The following is a 20065-nucleotide window of genomic DNA, read 5'->3' as shown; positions in this document are numbered from 1 at the left end:
CGGTCTTCATATAATATGCACGACCCCTCCTCTGTCAGTAGTCTGTCTGTTATTCTCTCTCTCTCTCTCTCTCTCTCCCTGAGTTTGGGAAGGAAGCTGCTCTTTGGAGGCTTCTTCATTCTCAGTCTGGTGACTGGTGGGGGACTGTGGATCTCACTGTCGTGAAGGCCGGGGACCTGCACCTGGGCCCCTGCTCCGAGGATCCTGCGGTCAGAATGTACCCACTGAGCCCTCCACCAATGGTCCTCAGCATGGCAGGCAGCCTGGTACTGAGGTCCCACTTGGGAGGTGAGGGTACCAAGGCAGGAGGTGAATGGCCAACGTGGAACTGAGAACGGCATCAACCAACACCCACGGAGCCCTGGGGTCCTGCCAAGAACTTCACATCTATGAGCCCTAAGACTTCACGTCTTAGAGACAAAGCAGCAGACGCTTGATGCAGTTCAGTGGTGCATCATCTTCAAGCTGGGTGGCTGGTTTCCTGGGCCACACTCACCTGATGTCTGGCACAGGGCTGCGCCCAGATGGAAGGCTCTGGAAACCCATCTTCTTCCTTCCCAACCCACAGCCAAGGTTCTGCATGAGCCCCACACCTCACCCTGGATGCAGGCACCAACCACGGGGCCCTAGGCAGGGGACACAGGATGACGTGCCCAGAGGGGACCTGAAAGAGGGTGGGCAGGATCCCAGAGTTGTTGCAGCCTGGCCCCAGCACTGACTTGATGGAACCCCCCAGAACAGAACTGGAACAATGCAGAGCTCCTTAAAATACATGGTCTCAGGGCACCTGGGGGGCTCAGTCCGTTGACTCTTGATATCAGCTCCGGTCATGATCTCGGGGTCGTGAGACCGAGCCCTGCGATTCTCTCTCTCTCTCAATAAATAAATTAATTAAAATAAAATACAATACACGGTCTCATCCGATCCTACAAAGTGGGATAATTTACCTACATGGGGCACAGGCTGCTGGCAACTGTCAGGGTGTCTCTGCTCTGGGCAGTGGCCCCATCAGTGAACTTGACCTGCTGGACAACTCCCCTTCCTTATGGCCCAGCTGCCCTGCAGGAGGCCCAGGCGCTGGGCTGCGTACCTTTCTTCCTGGCCAGGGTGATGATGTCCGCTGCACTCTTGCTCATCACCTTCGTGATGTACACCGGGCAGTTGATGCGGCCAGCAATGGTGATGGCCCGAAACACGGCCTCAGCCTCTAGCTGGGGACACGGAAATACATGGGTCACGGGAGGGAAGGACAGAGCGCCACCACCCCCCAAACCCCTAGGGCTCTCCCTGAATCAAAGCCCTTCCGTTTTCCGTTAATTAAGTGTGGCCAGAGGCAAATCTACTGCCTCGGGGGAGAAAAATATTAAGATTTCTAAAAAGAAAGGAAAAAATTAGTCAAAATGTATTTGGTTAGGGGCGCCTGGGTGGCTCAGTCGTTAAGCGTCTGCCTTTGGCTCAGGTCATGATCCCAGGGTCCTGGGATCGAGCCCCGCGTCGGGCTCGCAGCTCCGCGGGAAGCCTGCTTCTCCCTCTCCCACTCCCCCTGCTTGTGTTCCCTCTCTCACTGTCTCTCTCTCTGTCAAATAAATACATAAAATCTTTAAAAAAAAAAATGTATTTGGTTAAAGGGTTGGAAGGCAGAATTATGTTACTGTGCTTGCTTGGAACCATGCTGCATGTTCTGTTAGGAGGGGACAGACCAGGCAGGATAAAGCATCAGAAGGCCCATAAAACCGTCCGTTACTTATAAAACGCCTGACATAACCAAACACACGTGTCTGACATACGTTCCTTCGTGCATTCGATAACCACGGGCAACTGCTTACTGTTTGGCTTGGTCTCTGCCCCCTCTAGACCAGCACTGCTCAAACATCAGGACCAGATATGTTTAGTAGTGCTTTGTTTTTAATTTCCAGTCCGCTGATGCCCCCGACGTGGTCCCACTGCTTGGGACTGGTACTGAGTCACAGTGCCCCCAAGACGGTCCCCACCCAGCTCTCCTGGGTGAATGTACTTGTCACACACCTAGATGCAGGGCAGTGGCCATGTGCTATAAGGGGTTTGTAAACACTGTCTCTAGGTCTGTCCTGACCTCACCAGGGACCAGGAACACCGCTCATGGGCTGCAGGGCACTGTACAGATCAAGGTAAAAAGTCTATCTACCCACGTGTTGTGGCCCCAGTGTCCAGCACAAGGCCAGGCCCACGGCAGACACACACACACACACACACACACACACAGCCTGCCACTTGCAGGGAAATTCATCCACGCTCAAGTCTTAGAACACACTGGGCAATGTGCAAGGGAAGCAGTTTCATCGGTTCTAGGTCTCGAACATGCGGCTCCATCTTCCTATCACCAAATACATAAGGTCCTCAGTGAGGATCCTTCTATCCAGTTATGACACTGAACTGTTCATGGGCCTTGGTGTGGAGCTCCTGGGCCCGGGGACAAGCAGGGCCTTTCCCTAGCTCCTCTGATTGACCCCCAGGACCCAGGGCTCCCAAGTCAGAGGGCAGACCCCAGGGAAGGCCACATGTGCTGGGATGCTCCTGTTGGGGGGATGGGGATGGAGACGGGGGCTCTGGCTGGGCTATTCCAGCTGGAACAGCATCAGGGTAGGCCCTCAATGATGTCAGATTCACACCCCGGGGGAGGCTCCATTACCTCCTCAGGTCTGCTCAGAGCATGACCCTCGGGACCTGTGATGCCCATCTCCAAGATCCGCTTCTGTTCCTGCAAGACAAGAGCACCGAGTCAGCAACTGTAGAATGTCAGCCGGGAGAGGCCAGTCCTCCGCCCCCATTAGGCAGATGGACAGCTAAGACCCCGGAAGGTGAGTGGTCTGCAGGGGTCCAACTAAGGCTGCGGGTTGATCCAGCGCTCCTTTGCCCCCTCCACTCCACCTGCCCCGTTCTGCACCCTGGAAACCTACCTCTCCACCTGCTCTCCCTTCACCAGTAAGAGGAAGGGGAGGTAAGAAATGAACTCTAAAGATGACCGGCCACCTTTCCAGGCCCTGCATCTCTGCTGCAGGGCTCTCCTCGGGGAAGAAATGGGGTGTCTGGGTATTGCATGAATGTGGAAATTGAAGAGCCCTACGCTGGGAGTCCAGCCGCAGAACTGGCCATCTCTGGGACTTTGGGCGAGTTGGCCAAGCTCTCTGGCCTCAGCCTTCTCGTCCTCACACCGGAGACAAGAGCCCCTGCATCTAGAGCTTCTGCACGGAGTCAGCGACGGGACCAAGGGTGGGGCAGAGCTCACTGACTGGCAGCAGGCTCTCACTATTCCTCTTCCTGGGGCCTGTCGTTCTATCAGGAAGCCTCTACCTTGAGCTTGTCTTAGAGCCTGGAAATGATTCCAGATTCAAACCCATTTGCTTCGAGCTTTCCTTGCCAAAGGAATACTATAATTTCTCCAAAAAAACCCTGTTTTTTATATTGCCCAGATGTCAGCTGCGCTAATTGTCACTTGTGCGGTTTCTGTAGCATCCTCGGGCACATCCCCTACAATGGGCCCCCAGCCCTATCAGCCATGGGAAAAAAAAAAAACATAATTTCAACCGCATCTCGGGTTATTAAGCTTGAGCTTATTGTGAGAATGTAAACTGTAAACGTCAAGATCTAAGAGCTGGGGTGGATTTAAGTAAACAACAGAATAATTTGAGCTATTGAAGATGGTGTTTACAGAGCATTTCTGTACCCTGTTTACACAATAACTTATGTATGGAGAGATCCCTATGCAAGGCCGTTTAGCTGTCCCTTACTATTTCTGTTGGAAAGAAGGCAGGAAGCGAAGAAGGCAGGAAGGATACAAGACGCTATCACGGAGGAAAGCACAGATTACAGAAAGACTAGAACAGGGTTTCCCGAGAGAGATGGCGGGCTGAGCCCACACGTTATCTTCGCTCCCCGCTGAAACCCCACAAAAGTGACAGGAAAGGTACACAAAAGCCATGAGAATGCAGAGCGGACAATAAAAACAAAATTTTGGAACCTGGAAAGCAGATGAGCAAAACGTAACAGATTTATTGGAGTTGAGAAAGCTAAATCCTACGTGGGCAGTATGGAAAGCTGAGACCTCCCCCCGACATTGAGCCCAGGAGCTGGGGGCTCCCGGCTGCACGTCTCACACGCCGCTGGTGGGCATCTAGGGTTCGTTCGCTCTGGAAAACGGTTCAGCAGTTAGGACCAAAGCTGAATATACATGTCCGCACCAAACAGCAATTCCACTCCTGGGTAGATACTCACAGAAATGCGAACCCAGGTTTCACAAAAGCTTTCTACGCAACAGTCCCAAATTCAAACTCTCCCAGTCTCCATCAATGAGAATACATTATGACCTATTCCTGCCTTGGAATTCTACAGTGATGAAGAAAAGAAAAAAAAATTGTTTCGTGGACAACAGGGAGGAATCTTACAAGCCCTATTTTGAGCAAGAGAAGCCAGACATAAAAGAACACATACCATATTGTTGCCTTTTTATCAAGTGCAAAACTAGGCCGAACACATGTGTGTGTGGTGGGCGATTTCTGAGAGGCCCCCCGCGGGCCCGTCCCCGGCTCCATGCCCTGTGTAACCCCCCATTGCAGCTATGCTGAACTAGCACCTTGCTTCTAATGAACAGAACACAGACAAGAGAGACGGCCAGAGACATGGACATCACAAAGGACTATGGCCTCCACCCTGCTCACCCCCACTCCCCCTCCCGTTCTCCCACTGGCTCCCTCAGAAGGAAGCCAGCGGCTCTGCTGGGGCTGCCCGCAGGGCAAGGAACCAAGCGGGCCTTTGGGGAACAGCCAGCCAAGAACAGAGGCCATCAGTCTGAGCTTGCAAAGAACTGAATCCAGAGAACAAGCACTGGAGTGCGGCTGGAAGTCCCGCCCCAGTCTGGCCTGAGGACAGCTGCAGCCCTGCCTGACACTGCAGCTTGCAGGGGACCCCACTACGCCACACCTGGACTCCGACACTGCAGCCTGTGGGGGACCCCACTACGCCACACCTGGACTCCGACACTGCAGCCTGCGGGGGACCCCACTACGCCACACCTGGACTCCGGGCCCACGGGACCAGAAGATAATAAATGGTTATTGCTTTCAGATGCTAAGTTTTGGGGTTCCTGGTGATGTAGCCACAGAGAACTAATGTAGATAGTGATGCCCGGAAGTAGGGTGTTACCGTAACAACCTCCTGAAGCTGTGGGAATGGCTCTGGGACCAGGCAGTGCAGGGGGGCTGGGAGGATTTCAAAGCACGTGCTGGACAAAGCCCAAAGTGGCCTGGAACAGACTGTCAGTAGAAAGGCGGACAATGAGCAGCTTGGCAGTGAGAGCTCAAAAGGGAACGAGGACATTATTGGAAGCTGGAGCTTGCACCGGAACCTACTTAAAAAAAAAAGAAGGAACCAGGATATGATGGTCTTGAAAATTCTCTGCTTCTCCAAAGAGCAAAAGATAGTGCAATTAAGAAATGTCTTCTGGGGTTGTCTGGGCGGCTCAGTTGATCATCCAACTCTTGACCGGCTCAGGTCATGACCTCAGGGTCCTGGGATCGAGCCCTGTGTTGGGCTTGGCACTCAGCATGGAGTTTGCTTGAAATTCTCTCTCTCCCTCTGCCCTTCCCCTCCCCCCGCCACCATGCTCTCTCTCTCAAATAAACAAGTCTTAAAAAAAAATCTAAAAGAAATGTCTCCTGAGCAAATATCAAATCCAGGACATAAGCAGCAGACAGTAGTCCAGAGGCAAAACTGGGGTGTGGCCCCACAACGTTGGTGAAGAACTGGAAAGATGGAGGCTTGTGCCTCCAGGATGAATCAGTCACAAAAAAGCCCTTTAAAGAGACTGACAGTGTACCCCCAGAGCCTCTCCAACCGGAGGGCCTCCAGGAAGCTCAGGGCATGAGCAGGATAGGAGTAAGCTTATCTGGTAGAAATCTGTGGGTGTCTTTTGTCTGATGGAGTAAACCACGGAGGGAGTCACAGGAAGCCAACAAAGCCTGGGAGAATCACTTTAGCAAAACCCTGGCAGCCTGGGCTGAATGGTATGAAAGGACACAGTTGGACCTCCAAACTCTACTGGGCAGGAAGGAGGCTCAGCGGCAAGCACGTGCTACTTTTCATGGAAAGGATGGATGATGGGAAGTGGGGAGATAGAATCTAGAGCCCAGAAGGTGGAGCCAAAAGCCAAGCAGAACTACTCGCAGGCTCCGAGGCCTAATCAAGGAACTGCCAACACGTGCCCAACTGCATTTCAGAACAGCTATGGACCAATCCTGAAGCCTTCCATTGTCCCTCTTGAAAAGGAATGTCCCCCCACCGTTGTATGCTGTATGCTGTGTATGTTGGGAGGAGGCAGATAACTTGCCTCTTTGGCTCCAGAGACCTAAAGATTGGAGGAACTATCCCCACGGAGCCTCCTCTGCACCTAGATCTGACTTAGACACTTCTAGACTTTGGTGCTATGATGGGAGTCTGGAGGACACTGGAAGGGGATGGATGTGTTCTGCATGTGAGCGGGACACCAATCACTGGGAGTCAGAGGGCACAATGGCAGACAGCTCTGAGAGGGCCCCCAGTGATCCTAACTTCCTGGCATTCACACCCTTGTGTCATCCCAACTAAGAAGTAAAGCCAACAGCTGACATTCCTAGCGAAACTTTGGAGCTCATGCACTTAACCATTGTGGCGCAGCCCCGCTGTGCTCAGAACTGCCGTATCATCCCAGCTCTGTGCCCCACGTAATGGTGAGCAAGCTATTCATATCTGAACCCTGGTTCTCTATCTATAAAGTGGGGATATCTGTGTCATATCTATGTCATGGAGTAGTTGTGAACATCGCTATATGAAGTCCATAGCACCATGCCTCGTATTAACTACTTTCATTAGGTGCATCCAAATGTTCTCAGGTATGCCTGATCTTGCTTTGTGACGTCATGACCAACCCACGTCCATGCACCAGAGGCCAAGTGGCGTTCCCTGACCTCTTCTTCCTCTTCTCCATCTGGTCAACCAACGAGAACCATGGACTGTGCTCCTTCCCTCACACACTGTGCTTCTTCTCTCTCCTCTCTTTATCTCCCGTCTTCATTTATTCTGAGAATTGCAGGAGGAGAACCCAGCTGGTCACCCTGAGTCTATTCTTTTCCTGTCAAATTCTCCATCCTACAGCCAGAAGGATCAAAATGCATTCATGTCTGTCCCTACCCAAAATTTTGCATGGCTACAGCCTACTGTGTGTCAGATGCTGGACTTCACATACATGGTATCATTTAATGTTCGTGAGGCAGGTGCTACTGGATGAAGAACAAGAGCCTTCGAGGGGTAGAGTCCCCGGCCCGAGGTGGGGTGGCAGACGGGGCGGGGCTCCCGTCATTACATCCCCTCCCAAGTCCTACAAGACGATAAGCAACACCAGCTTCCATGCGCCTCACCTCTGGTATCCCCCACATTTGCAGAGCATCTCCTTACGATCCTTATTTGTCCCTCATGGAAGCCCAGTGAGGCTCACAGATGGTTATGCGATCCCCACCGTGCAGGAGAGGAAACTGAGCCGAGAGACGAGGTGGCCTGCCGAGAGCCCCCTGCAGACGGTGCGTGCATGACTCACACCCGAAGTGTCTGATGCACCATCCAGCTCTCAGCCTGACCCTTCAGAGCCTAGCCACCTCGCTCACCAACGCCTCCACCCCTCCGATGGCACCATGACAGCATCGGGACGCAGACTGGAGCGGAAAGGGTGGACATCCACGCCACTCACCTGAGCTATCAAGTCTCCGTTTTCCGCGTGGACCAAGATCACAGCTCCCAGCCCCTTCAGGAAGGTGAAGGCTTCATAGAGCTGAGGGAGAAGCAATGGGGTGGGGGGGGAGATAAAAATATCACAGCCTGAGCGTTTGCAAAGACGGCTCTTCTGCTCAGTCGCCCACCCGCCAGCCCCTGCTGAGGCAACACGGACGCTCTGTTCATACCGATGGAATGAGTTGCTCAACAAGTTAAGCCTTGGAAAGGGTCTCCCCTTGACCCTGACACCCTCCGGATCCCAAAGCAGGAGGCTGGGGGAAGGGCAGAACTGAACGAAGCCACACCAAGGCACGAAATGCCCTCGGTGCTGGTGCTCATCGTGCCTTTCGCCCTCCCGCCTTTCCCACACAGGTGCCTGCCGCTGTTGCTGGGGACAGCCACGCTGAGATGCTGGTTTTAGTTCTACTGAACTTGTGTGACTAGACGTGCTCAGCCTGTGCTGTGGGCCGAGTTCTCTAATAACTCTAACCCTCAGGTAATACACACCCCGCCAGGCATCCGCTTACTTAGCCGGTGCAGGCCCTGCCCACTGCCCATGCCCTGCTCCCCCCTGCAGAGGGTCTGCACTCAGACCCGTGCCCGCGGTGAGGACCAGAGCCGCCACGTTCCCTCTCCAGGGCCTCTCGAATTTTAACTTTGTTCTGCATGCGTGCAAGACAGCACCCCACCCCAGGACGTGTGCTTTTAGATGCAACAGCAGGGGGCGGGCGGGGTGGGGGGCACTTGGGAGCAGGAAGCACCTTCCAGGACCCCCATGGCTCAACTCCACCTGTCCCTGGGGCTCTGGTGGTTAGAATGAAACAGGCGAAAATCTCGGTTATGCTAGACAGACACATGCTACTTTGTCATGAAACTGAACCAATTTTGGCCTTTCCGTGACAATCAAAGGCCTGTAGGGCACCTTGGGGTAAGTTATTCTCTGTAACTCCAGTTTATTTTGTTTTTGTTTTGTTTTTTTAATTATGTTATGTTAATCACCTCCAAGCGTTTATTTTGAAAGGTGAGACCTGGACACGTCTCTCGTTGCACATCGAACTGCATGGTCATAAGGAATAACAGCTTCTCAGCGCCCATATGTGTGCCAGGCACTGTCCTAGAGTCATGTATTATGAATTCATTCAATCCCCTGACAACCTCTAGGAGGCAGATGCTCTCATGAGTCTAAAGCACAGAGAGGTTGGGAAAGCTTCCTCAGGCCGCACAGCAAGGCCAGGGTTGTAGCCAAGCAGTCTGGCTACGGCATCCATGCCCTCTGCCGCCACACTGCCCCACAGTTTTAACCAGCAGAGGGCAGGACAATGATAATAAAACCCGGAGTCCCAGTGGTGTCAGAAGGCCCGGTGCCTGGCAGACAATAACCCCAACACCCTGCACCACTTAGAGCATCACTTTCTCGAGCTCCTCTCACCCACACGACAACTGTTGGAAACCGGCAGGGCCAGAGATGGCCACGCTGCAGGGGTGAGAAAACTAAGGGAGGGAGACCTCAGTCACTCGATTGGCTAGAGAGAGAGCCAGGGCTCCCCTCTGGGTCAGAGCTAATGATGTGGTGCCCGTACTTGCTAGATCTCCAGAATGAACTGCCGAGCTTTCGGAAAAGTACACTTTCCCAAGCCCTGCACTGAACATCCGTGGTGGGATCTAAGATCTGTCCTGTTTTTAAGATTTTATTTATTAATTTGAGAGACAGAGTGAGTGAGAGGGGAAGGGAGAGAGAATCTCAAGCAGACTCTGCACTGAGCACAAAGCTCGACGTGGGGCTTGATCCCACAACCGTGAGATCATGACCTGAGCTGAAACCAAGAGTCGGACGCTTAACCGACTGCGTCACCCAGGAGCCCCTAAGAATCTGTCTTTTTTTAATGAGCTTTTTAAATGATGCTAAGGATGAGGTGGATTTGGGAACCATCAGGCAAAGGGATCCCGCACTCGACCCCACTCTAGTAGCCAGATAGGAATGCAGGCAGGGGTGGGGACTGACACAGGTCACATAGTAATGCAGTGTCAGAACCAGAACTTGAACTCAGAACTCTCCCCTGCCTGTTCTGAAAGCTCCCTTGCTTCCTGCCCAGGAGAGGGGGTGTGCAGGAGGAGGACCTACCTGGCTATCAGACATTTGGTAGAGATCCTTATATGCCATGTAGACTTGGAAGGAATTGACACCTGTTTCAAGATAAAAAAGGAAACAGAAAAATGCATTTAAGAAAAAAGCGTTCCTTTTCAGTAAATCAAGGATCACGGTACAGAGTGGTAACTGCTAGGACAGAAGGGTGTCACTGGGCCTCACAGTGGGGGCACTGAACCCAGCCTGGGTGTGTGTGTGGGGCGGGGGGGGGGGGGATCAAAGGAGGCTTCCAGGGAAGCCACACAGTTGTATATGAAGGAGAAGAAGAGGAGGAGGAGGGAGAGGAGGGGGAGGGGGACTATTTGGACTGAGAGGTGGGTGTGCATGGGTATGGACGGTAAGGTGGATGAAAAGACATAGAATGTGAAGGTACTAGAAGTGTCCTATGGCTCGATCCAAGGGAACATGTGCTTTTTTTTTTTAATACCCTACTTTATTTATTATGGTCAAATACATATAACAAAATTCACCATCACGGCCATTTTCAAGTACACAATTCAGTGGCATTTAGTGCATTCAAAATGTTGTGCAACCATCACCACGATCTACCAGAGCATGTGTTTTTTAAAGCAAGGTGTGACATGCTCAGACTTTTTTGACTCAGAAAGACTATTCTGGAAGTAGTGGGGAGGATGGGTCCGCAGAGTGGCAGAGGGAAATGGCAGGTGGGAAAAGGATGCTGAAGGTCGATGGGACAGGTGTGCCAAGGCTCTGAGCCAGGGCGGGAGCTGCAGGGGTGGGGGATTCAAGAAGGTTGAAATGACGGGACTTCATGTGCTGTGTGGACAGGCCACCAGGGAGCAGGGGACGTAGGAGATTCTTCCCTAACACGCCTTCCATGTGCATGAGGACAGGGACCATGTCTTCTATACTATTTCAATTTGCACACCCGTAATATGTGCTGTGCAATGAGTGTTTGTTCACGGAATCCGGAAATGTCTGGGTAAGAATATGCATTTAGGGCAAAAGTATTAAATGGGATTGAGAATTCCTTTATACTAAAATAATGGCAAAGACAAATCAAAAATCTTTTCTCATGCAGAGAGCCAAGGCAACAAAAATTCCCTGTCCACATTATCAGAAAAAAATTTAAAGAATAAAATAAGATACCGAAATTAACATTAAAAGTATCAGTTTCTAATTAATCAGGTAGACTTAAATAAAAATAATAGGCAATTCATTGATATTGTATTCCTTATAATCTTTTTTAAATCTAAAAACAAAAACTCAGTATATACAGAGACACAGATCAATTACCAGTGAGTAAAAAGATAAAACTATAAGGAGAGGCTAAGAAAATGCTTCATTATTTATTAAAGGTGAGGGGAAATGAATATTAACCTATTAAGCTTCCATGATAAGGATTTTTTTCATGATAAGAAATTTAAAAAAAAGAAAATGAAAATTCACCAGAAATTAGAAGTAAATGACACAAACAAAAGCAGAAATAATGAATTAGCAAACGTGGTAAATTTAATAAATACATCCTAAAACTGCATCTTGGGGTGAGTGAACAGGGTCAAGTCATCTCACATTGAAAGCTATCTCAAAAAATCATGACAGATTTGAATTGTTATTAATAGAAACCTTCTGTAAGTCAATTCTTAAAACCTCAAAACGAAAAGCAAATAACCAACACGGTAAATATATCTGCAACAAATTTAACAGGGGTTTTTAAAAAGACCCTCTTATTTAGAAAACACCAGTGGTTGGTTCTGGGGGGAGGAGGATGTCATGACTGCAATGGGGCCCATGGATAGTCCATTGGGGGGCATCCGGCAAACTCTTACTTCTTGCCCAAGTGGGCTAGCCTCATAATAACTCATAAAGCCACATTTTTTATCTGTGTGGTTTTTCTGTTTCCGCTTTATGTTAAAAATATTAAAATAAAAGGGAAGAAGCCTAAAACCCCAAAGGTAAACAGTACTTTCAGACAAGGAAAAAAAAAAAAAAAGCAGCTAGCTAATAAAGATAAAGAGATTTGGTCTTATTTGTAATCAAAATAATTCGAAATAAAACCTCAGTATTGTACCACAGTTGAAAATATGTTGCCCAGTGCTAGTGAATGGGCGTCAAAATGAGTCCCTCCTACATACCAATTTGCACCGGCTTAAAAAACCAATTAAGCAATGCGTATCAAGAGTAGTAAATGTTCCCGTATATTTAGCCTGATAACTCCTAGCAACAGAGCCTTGGAAACATGGTGAGTCCTGGAATCCCCCAAGCCTCCCAACTTCACATATACCATCATCCTAGCTTTCCTCCAAGGAGGTGGCATGGGATACCAGTCCTCAAAGATTGTGCTGAGCACCTACCGGAAGTCAACCCTTTCATGATACCCTCCAGTTCTCAGAAACCCCCCTCACTCGATCCACCCCATAACCTTGGAAGCAGCCATGTCCATACCATGTGACCCCAGACCACAGATGTTAGTGCCGGGCTGGGCATCCGGCAGATGCTGAGCTGAGCCGGGAGGAGGGACAGAGCCCACTTAACACCCCAAAACACCTGGCTGGTGTCTTAAACAGGGATGTACAACCCAGACAGAGGGTGGGCTGCTACCTTCCAGCATGGTGGCTATAGGAGTAGAGGATGCAGGTCAAGGGTGAGGGGAGAACAGAGCTGGCTCAAAGGGAAAAGCACAGATGAGCACGAGGCAAGACTCCCTGGTGGGGATCCTTGGATACACATCATTATCACCAAGGCCAATCTGCTTCATTAAACTTAAGCCAAGCTCTGGGGGGATTCTGTTGTTTGCAGTCAAACCCGGGGATGCTGATATCTGGATTGGTGAAGAAAAACAGATTCCTCCACAGTAAACAGGCTTCTTTACTGCAGGGCTTCTCACAGATTTTAACATGATCATGTGTGTTAAGAATATTCAAGAAGAGAAAAAAAAGCATTTCCCAAACTTATTGGACCCCAGAAGTCCTTTTTCATGGAATATTTATTTTCTCACTCATCAAATATTTACTGAGAGCTTCCTATGCGTGAGCACCATTCTAGAAGTTGGAGATACAGCTGTGAACAAGGAAGGAAGGATGCTTGTCTACATTCTACTGGGAATAAGCCATAAGTGAGTAAGTAAGTAAGGTAATTTCAGGCAGAGATGAGAGCTAGGAAGAAATTAAACAGGCGGGTGAATTTTTTTAAAGTTTCACAAAAGTTCTGCAGTGACTCTGTCTCTCTCCCAAGAGGCAGAGTCTATTTCCCCACTCCTCGAACTCGGGCTGGTCTGGAGACTTGCACTGACCCAGGGCATGAGACTTGCACTGACCCAGGGCATGAGGCTCTAAGCCACGCCTCGGGGCGTCACGCTCACCTTGGATCCCCGCGTGAAGAGGCTCGGGAGACCCTCTGGAGGACAGGACATGGAGATGTACGTTTGGTTTATCCATTCACCCATCAAGGGACAAGTGAGTTGGTTCCAGCTTTGGCCTGTTGTGCCTAAGGCTGCTATGAACATGGGTGTACAAATATCTCCAAATCCTTGCCTTCAAGTCTTCTGGATAAATACCCAGAAGTAGAGTTGCTGGATCACAGGGTCCTTCTATTTTGAATTTTTTAAGGACCCTCCAGGGTGCATTCCTACCAATGGTGCCCCAGGGCTCCCATCCCCCGACACGCTTATCAACACTCGGTATTTTCAGTTTTTTGGGTAACAGCCCTTCTAATGGGGGTGAGGTGGTATCTTACTGTGGTTTTAACAGTGGCTGTTTTCAGCCACTGGGTTTTGGAGTGGTTTGTTATAAAACACAGAGGCTAACGGATACAGAAATCTTTGCCTAGAGGTCAGGTGTCGCAGTGGCCAAAATCTAACACGTGTCGCTGGCCTTGGGACTGGGTAGTGGGTGGATGGCAGAACAGTCCTGAGGAAACTGGAGGCCAAAGGCTGGGAAAAACAGCCAACACACTGTTAGTGGAGGGTGGGAAAGGGGCCACTCTTACTAGGCAGCAGCAACACAAGAGGAAAAAATTGCCACTTGTGATAATGTCCTCAGAGAATTTGCAAATCTGCCTAAAGTGACTTCCATGAAGAACGTAATTAAGTGCCCAAGCTGAGTATGATGAAGCACCAGAAGACAGACATCAAATAGGACCGGAGAGACAAGGATCGGTTCAGTTTGCAAGCGGAACTGAGTAGACACGCAGGACTGCTTCTCATCTCTACTCTTGCCAACCCACAAACAGTTCTCAAAGGAAAAAATGACCTCAGGGTAAAAACTAAATCAAGGGTGTGCCCAGAACTCTTTGTTAAGACCTCCTAAAAACCCAAGGTGGTGCCCAGTAAACTTCCTTGGGCAGACAAAAGGGCTTCCAAGAATCTTAAAGGTGTCACCACATGGCACACACCAACAGTCACCTAAAGAAGCTTGTCTTTAGGTGTTTGTTTGGTGGAGTGAACTATAATGTGATCCACTGGAAACCCACAATGTTTTTAAGAAAACTGTACCCTCTTTGACTAAGAGAGACTGAACCTATTCAGAAGGAAAGGGGGCCTCTGGCCACCAACTTTCTATGGGTAAGAAAAAGGCTGAGACAGGTGCTTTGCTGCAAACATGGGCCATCTTCATGGAAAGTGAACTCTATTTTCAATGGTCAAGCCAAGAGTCCCCAGAGTAGAGCTGGAGCTATGTAAGCACTAGTTTAGCACAGGGGACAGGAAGCTTTTCTGTAAAGGGCCAGAGAGTAAATCTTTTAGACTTTGTGGGCCACATGTAGTTTCTGTTACATATTCTTTGTTTTCTGGTCATTGTTGTTTTTGTTTGGTTTGTTTTGTTTTGAAAAACCCTTAAGAATGTAAAAACATTCTTGGTTGATGAGCTGCACAGAAACAGGCCACGGGCCATATTTGGCCCACAGATTGGTGTTTGCCAACCCCTGAACTTGGGCACTACTCCCAAGGAGAAAGACTGGCCCTGACAAAGGAATATTCTCTACCCCCAGAGGTCTGCCCGGCAATATGTGTCCAGCTGGATTCCCGAATTTCTAGGGGGTTATGACCATGTGTCACTCGCTTTCTCTCTTTTCAAATGGGAGTGTTTGTTATGCTTGACCTGTCCATGCCCCACAAATCGTATGAGGGGTGCATGGGGTGGGGAGGCACATGACTTATCTCTTAAGTTCACAAGTCTTTGGATCAAGAGAAGCCACACCAAGGAACCTCATTCACATCCTACGGAAATGTTCAACATGAGATCCTAGACTCTGAACCTGATGGCAAAACCGAATGGAAATTTTGGAGCGGTTGGGTGGAGGTGAGAGTATTTTGAACGAAAGAGGACTACAGTAATTGTGGCCAGATGAGACACTATTGAGATTAAAACAGCCACAAATTCTTCCAGGTTCCTCCCATCAGAGGTGGAGTCTTTTCCCCCATCCCTTGAATCTGGGATACTCTTGTGACTTGACTTGACCAACAAGACGCAATTGAAATGAAGATGTGTGAGTTCTAAGTTAATCCTCAAGAGCCCTTTCTGCTTCCATGTTCACCTGCTGGAGCACTACCACCAAGCAAAGAGGTCCCACAGGGCCCGTTAGAGGATGAACGATCATGTGTGGAGCATCTCCCCAGCCATTCCAGCTGAGGCCCAAATGTCTGAGTGAGCCCAGGCGAGGTCAGGAGAGAAACTGCTCAACTGAGCCCAGCTGCAGTTGTCCACCTACAGAGTCATAAGATAACTGTTTATCCTTTTAAGTCCTGGGTTTGGAGTGGTTTGTTCCACGGCAAAAGCTACCTGATACACAGGAAAATGTGATAAAGAGACAATAGAAGTTCCTGCAGAAAGGTCCAGAAGGTTCATAGCAATGGTGGAATGACACTATGATTCTTGCATTGCTGTTCTTAGAACATAACCAAGTGACGCAGGCTAAACACTTGACCCAAGTGACACAGCCCAGCACAGAGCCAATGTGACTTCCTCTCCTCTTCACTGGGCTTGTTTTTTTTTCTCTCTTCTTTTCAACGATTTCTAAATTAAAATTTCTATTTGAAACTGAAATGCTGCTGGCATCCAACAAAACCAATTAGTACTATTAATAGTGGCTGGGGTCTGTGGCTCAGAAAACACAGGGAGGACTCCCCTGTCGGGGTTTATAAAAAATCCCATCCCACAGCCATTCTCCCCTGCCAAGTCCACACAGCATGCTGGCACCACCGTTTTCTAGAATAACTTCCTCTTGTATTTTGAGATTTCTAAAATAAGCCATAAACAGCTTGATCTAAAGATGGATTCGAGCGTTGAGCAATGGCTTTCATGTCCCATAGCCTGAGCTTGTCCCTGGGAGAGGCTCTGCAGACCTCTGCTTTTGGCAGCCTGCATGCAGCGTAAAGAGCACCTGGCAAGGAGGTCAGGGGCTGGGCAGCAGCTTTGAGGAGCTGCAACCTGTGCCCCGGATAAGGGCTCCCAGAAAAGAGAGCGTCCAAGGGGGCTAAATCCAGCCTGAGCCCCAGCTGCCAAGCCTGTGCCCTAGGAGAAGGGCACGTTCTTCCCATGAATCACCCCCAAGAGGGTGCCTTTTTGCAGTTCTCACAAAGACACCAGACATGCCTGCAGCAGCTCTGTGACAGAAAGCTGAGTCCAAGAGCTAGCTGCTGTGTGACACTGGGGAAGGGACTGCACCTCTCTGAGCTTCGTCTCCATTTCTGAAACAGGCAGACTGAACTCTACGAGCTCTACATTGATTTCCCGTCTGGAAAAATGTCCTGCCCTTGATTGTACAGTCCGATGATGATGACCGTCAAGTTTCCTGGGCAAGCCCTCTGACTCAGAGGTGGGTGTGCTAAAAATGCTTTAGGAAAGGAGAGCAGGCATGTCCCTCCCTCCTTCTCTCCCTCCCTGCTCTCTTCCTTCCCTAACTCAGTCATTCATGCATTAAGTATTTACTGAGAATTTACTCTATGCCAGACGTGTGCTAAACACTTAGGGTACAGAAGACAGTAAGAGCATCTTCTAGGAACTCAGCCCCCTCCCCAATATTTGCTGTACCTCTCCTATATGCAAGCATCTGGGGAAATGCCCTTGAAAGCCACATGAGCAACTTGGCACCCTGCCTGGAGACAATGTGGAGTCACTCCAGGTGTTCATGCTAATTGCTTCTTTAAATCCCACATCTACGGCTGGAGCAAGAATGCTCTGGTGGGGTAAGACTGGGGGCAGAGACCAGTGAGGCTGAGCAGGAATCTGGACAAGACACAGAGGGCCCTACATCAGGGAAGGGACTTGGGTGGAGACCCAGAGTCAGAGCTGAGCTACTGCAGATGCAAAGCCATGGATCCAGTGATGGATGGGGGAGGGAGAGAGAGGGAAACAGGGATGCCCCTCACGGAGATGGGGACCCAGAGTGACAGATAGCAGAGTTCACAGGAAAAGGTAATGGGTTTGGGAGAACCTGGCAAGTCTGAGCCCCCTGGGGGCATCCTGGGAGCCATATCCTACATGAGTTGGGGCCGGGGTCACAGGCAGATGGATGGTGAGGACACTAGAGAAGCTGAAGGACCTCTCAGGAAGGTGAGCCTAGACTGGAGCCCTGAGGTCACCACCATTCATGGAGCACCTTGGGAAGGAGAAAGTCCAGGTGGGGGGCTGGGTGGGGCTTGTAAATGATCCCACCTGTGTTTTGATGGGGCTACGGGTGCACAGAGGGGAAGGGGCTTCAGCCAAGGCTCATGACAGTGCTGCTCGCCTTGGGGATAAGAAAGAATCCAGGCACTTAGGAGCCCTGATAACAATATCCTTTATAACCCATCCACCCAACCTCAGACATGGGACTGGCCAACAGGAAGGAAAAGGCAAGAACAACTGTTCTGGGACAGGGGCCAGCCTCTACTGAGGATCCTCGAATTTCTTATTTTGCTTCCCCTCCAGACCCTTTGGTCCTAGCGACCCCTACAGCTTGTCGGCTCTAGCCCTCTGGGCCCCAGAGGAGGGCACTCTGCTGGCCCACCCATCCTAGAGCAGAGGGTTCAGGTCCTGGGGTCTCCTTCAGGGGATGTGAGATGGAGCCTGTGACCCAACCTCGGGCCTGGGAGTCACAGGAGGTTGATGTTCCTTTGGGTCTTTCCCTGACACAGGGGTGCATGCAGGGCAGGCCCTGAGCCTGTGATCCCGACCCTGCTTTGCATCAGAACACCTGAGCTTTGCAAACATATCCCTCTGCAAATTGGGGTTCAGCTCTGGCAGCTTACTAAGAGCTCCTTGGCCCAGGAGAACCCGTGATCTACTCCGAGTGCCTCCTGCTCCCAAAGAGACAACTGCGGGGGAGGCCACTGTGTGCCAGGAATAGAGGAGAAAACCCCACCTCTTCCTGAGCAGTCTCAGTCCAGAGGGCAGATGAGGGCAGGAGAGCCCCGAGGCCCACAGCCCTGCTGGAGAAGCCCCCTCTGGGGCCGTGGGAGCTCCGAGGGGACACCAGCCTGGAGGGCGGAGCAAGCAGGGAAGGCTTCTAGGAGGTGTGGTTGCTTGAGCCCACCCACGAAGATGAACCTCCACCGTCGGACACTGGTTTAGGACCTCCCTGCATGTCTCAGGTGCACCACGCTGTCAGTCCTGTGTGAATCACCCTCCGTGCACAGAGCAGCCTAGCTCAAGGTCATGCCCCATCCCAGAGGGGCCACACCCAATGCCTGCCTGGCGGGGAGCTATGAAGTCCCCACCCCCTTGGCTTCCCCAGGATCCAAAGGCAAGGTGTCCAGGTCTCAGAGCTCCCTGCGGCCAATCTTGTTCCCTGGCTTTGCTCACAGGGGTTGATACTGTGATCACGCTGTGGGAGGGCAAAATAACGACCCCCCCCAAACATGTCCTCGCCCTAATCCTCAGAACCTATGAATACGTTCCCCCCCACGACAAAGGGAATCTGCAGATAGGATTAAATTAAGGAGCCTGATGGGGCACCTGGGTGGCTCAGTTGGTTAAGCGTCTGCCTTCGGCTCAGGTCATGGTCCCAGGGTCCTGGGATCAAGCCCCGCATCGGGCTCCCTGCTCAGCGGGAAGCCTGCTTCTCCCTGCTTCTCCCTCTCCCACTCCCCCTGCTTCTGTTCCCTCTCTCGCTGTCTCTCTTTCTGTCAAATAAATAAATAAAATCTTAAAAAATAATAAAATAAAATAAATTAAGGAGTCTGAGATAAAAGATCATCCTGTATTACCAGAGAGGGCCTAGTGTGATCACCAGGGTCCTTTTTAAGGAAAGAAGCAGGGGAGAAGTCAGAGTCAATGTGGGTGGCGGCAGTGGCTGGAAGGATCAGGGCCACAGACCAAGGCACACGGGCAGCCTGTTGGGGCCGGAAAAGGCAAGGAAGGGCTCTCCCCGGGGCCCCCAGCACCTTGACCTCAGCCCTAAGGCCCACTTCAGACTTCCCACCTCCAGAACTGCCATTGGGATTGTTTTAAACCACAAGTTGGGGGGGCTTGTTATAGGAGCAATAGCAAACTAATCCACACTCACTTCCTGCACACGGGTCTCTACCTCAGAGTTTGCTCCCTGTGAACCCTGACAGCACAATTTTTAAAAATTTTCCAACAGGAAGGAGATCAACCCAGTACCTCCATAAAACTGAACACTCTGGAGGTCTTATGAGAAATGACAGAATGAGGATAAAAGTAATAACTAAAAATACAGAATCCTTACCAGGGGCCAGTGGTGTTCTAAACACTTTATATATACCTTCTCATTTGATCTTCAAAACAACCTTTTTGTGACCTTTATTTTCCAGATGGGGAAACTGAGACATAGAGAGGTTGATGGATTGGCGCACGGTCACACAGTTGCTAAGTGGAGGGGCCTGGTGGTCCGTGACATTTTATTGAGTGAAAAAAAGCATGGCGCAAGATGATGCACATTACAGTTCTGCTCATGTAAGAATTATGTGTGTTTGAGTGTGACACACACAGACAGGAAAGACGCCTGGAAAGACAAACACCCAATTATCACTTTTTACTTCAGACACTTCCATATTGTTTCTCAATAAACACGCACTAATTCTGAAACTTAAATCAATAAAAAACCTTATATAATACTAGTCAGACGCTTAAAACCATGGACACACCTAAAAACTTCCCCAAGTCATTTCCTTGCAAGTGTCTGGTCAAGGGAAGATCTCTGTCCTCTTCTAAGACAATGCAACAAATATGACCCCACAAAGTG

General features: G+C 50.2%; 1 protein-coding gene across 1 annotated transcript in view; it reads right to left on the bottom strand.

Moving 5' to 3' along the window:
- The window catches only part of CRMP1 (collapsin response mediator protein 1), a 69834-nt gene that overhangs the window by 13642 nt on the left and 36127 nt on the right, over positions 1-20065 (bottom strand). The window contains exons 5-8 of the mRNA XM_045879488.2: positions 9899-9960; positions 7754-7834; positions 2669-2737; positions 1091-1211 (exon numbers count right to left, since the gene is read on the bottom strand). Of these exons, the coding sequence (XP_045735444.1) occupies positions 1091-1211; positions 2669-2737; positions 7754-7834; positions 9899-9960 (333 nt within the window). The remainder of the gene's footprint in view (positions 1-1090; positions 1212-2668; positions 2738-7753; positions 7835-9898; positions 9961-20065) is intronic.

Source organism: Mirounga angustirostris, unplaced genomic scaffold (genome assembly GCF_029215605.1).
Source record: "Mirounga angustirostris isolate CCGP_5_RB_7025 unplaced genomic scaffold, mMirAng1.0.hap1 SCAF_2, whole genome shotgun sequence".
Classification (NCBI taxonomy): domain Eukaryota; kingdom Metazoa; phylum Chordata; class Mammalia; order Carnivora; family Phocidae; genus Mirounga; species Mirounga angustirostris.
This window is presented reverse-complemented; position numbering and strand designations above follow the sequence as displayed.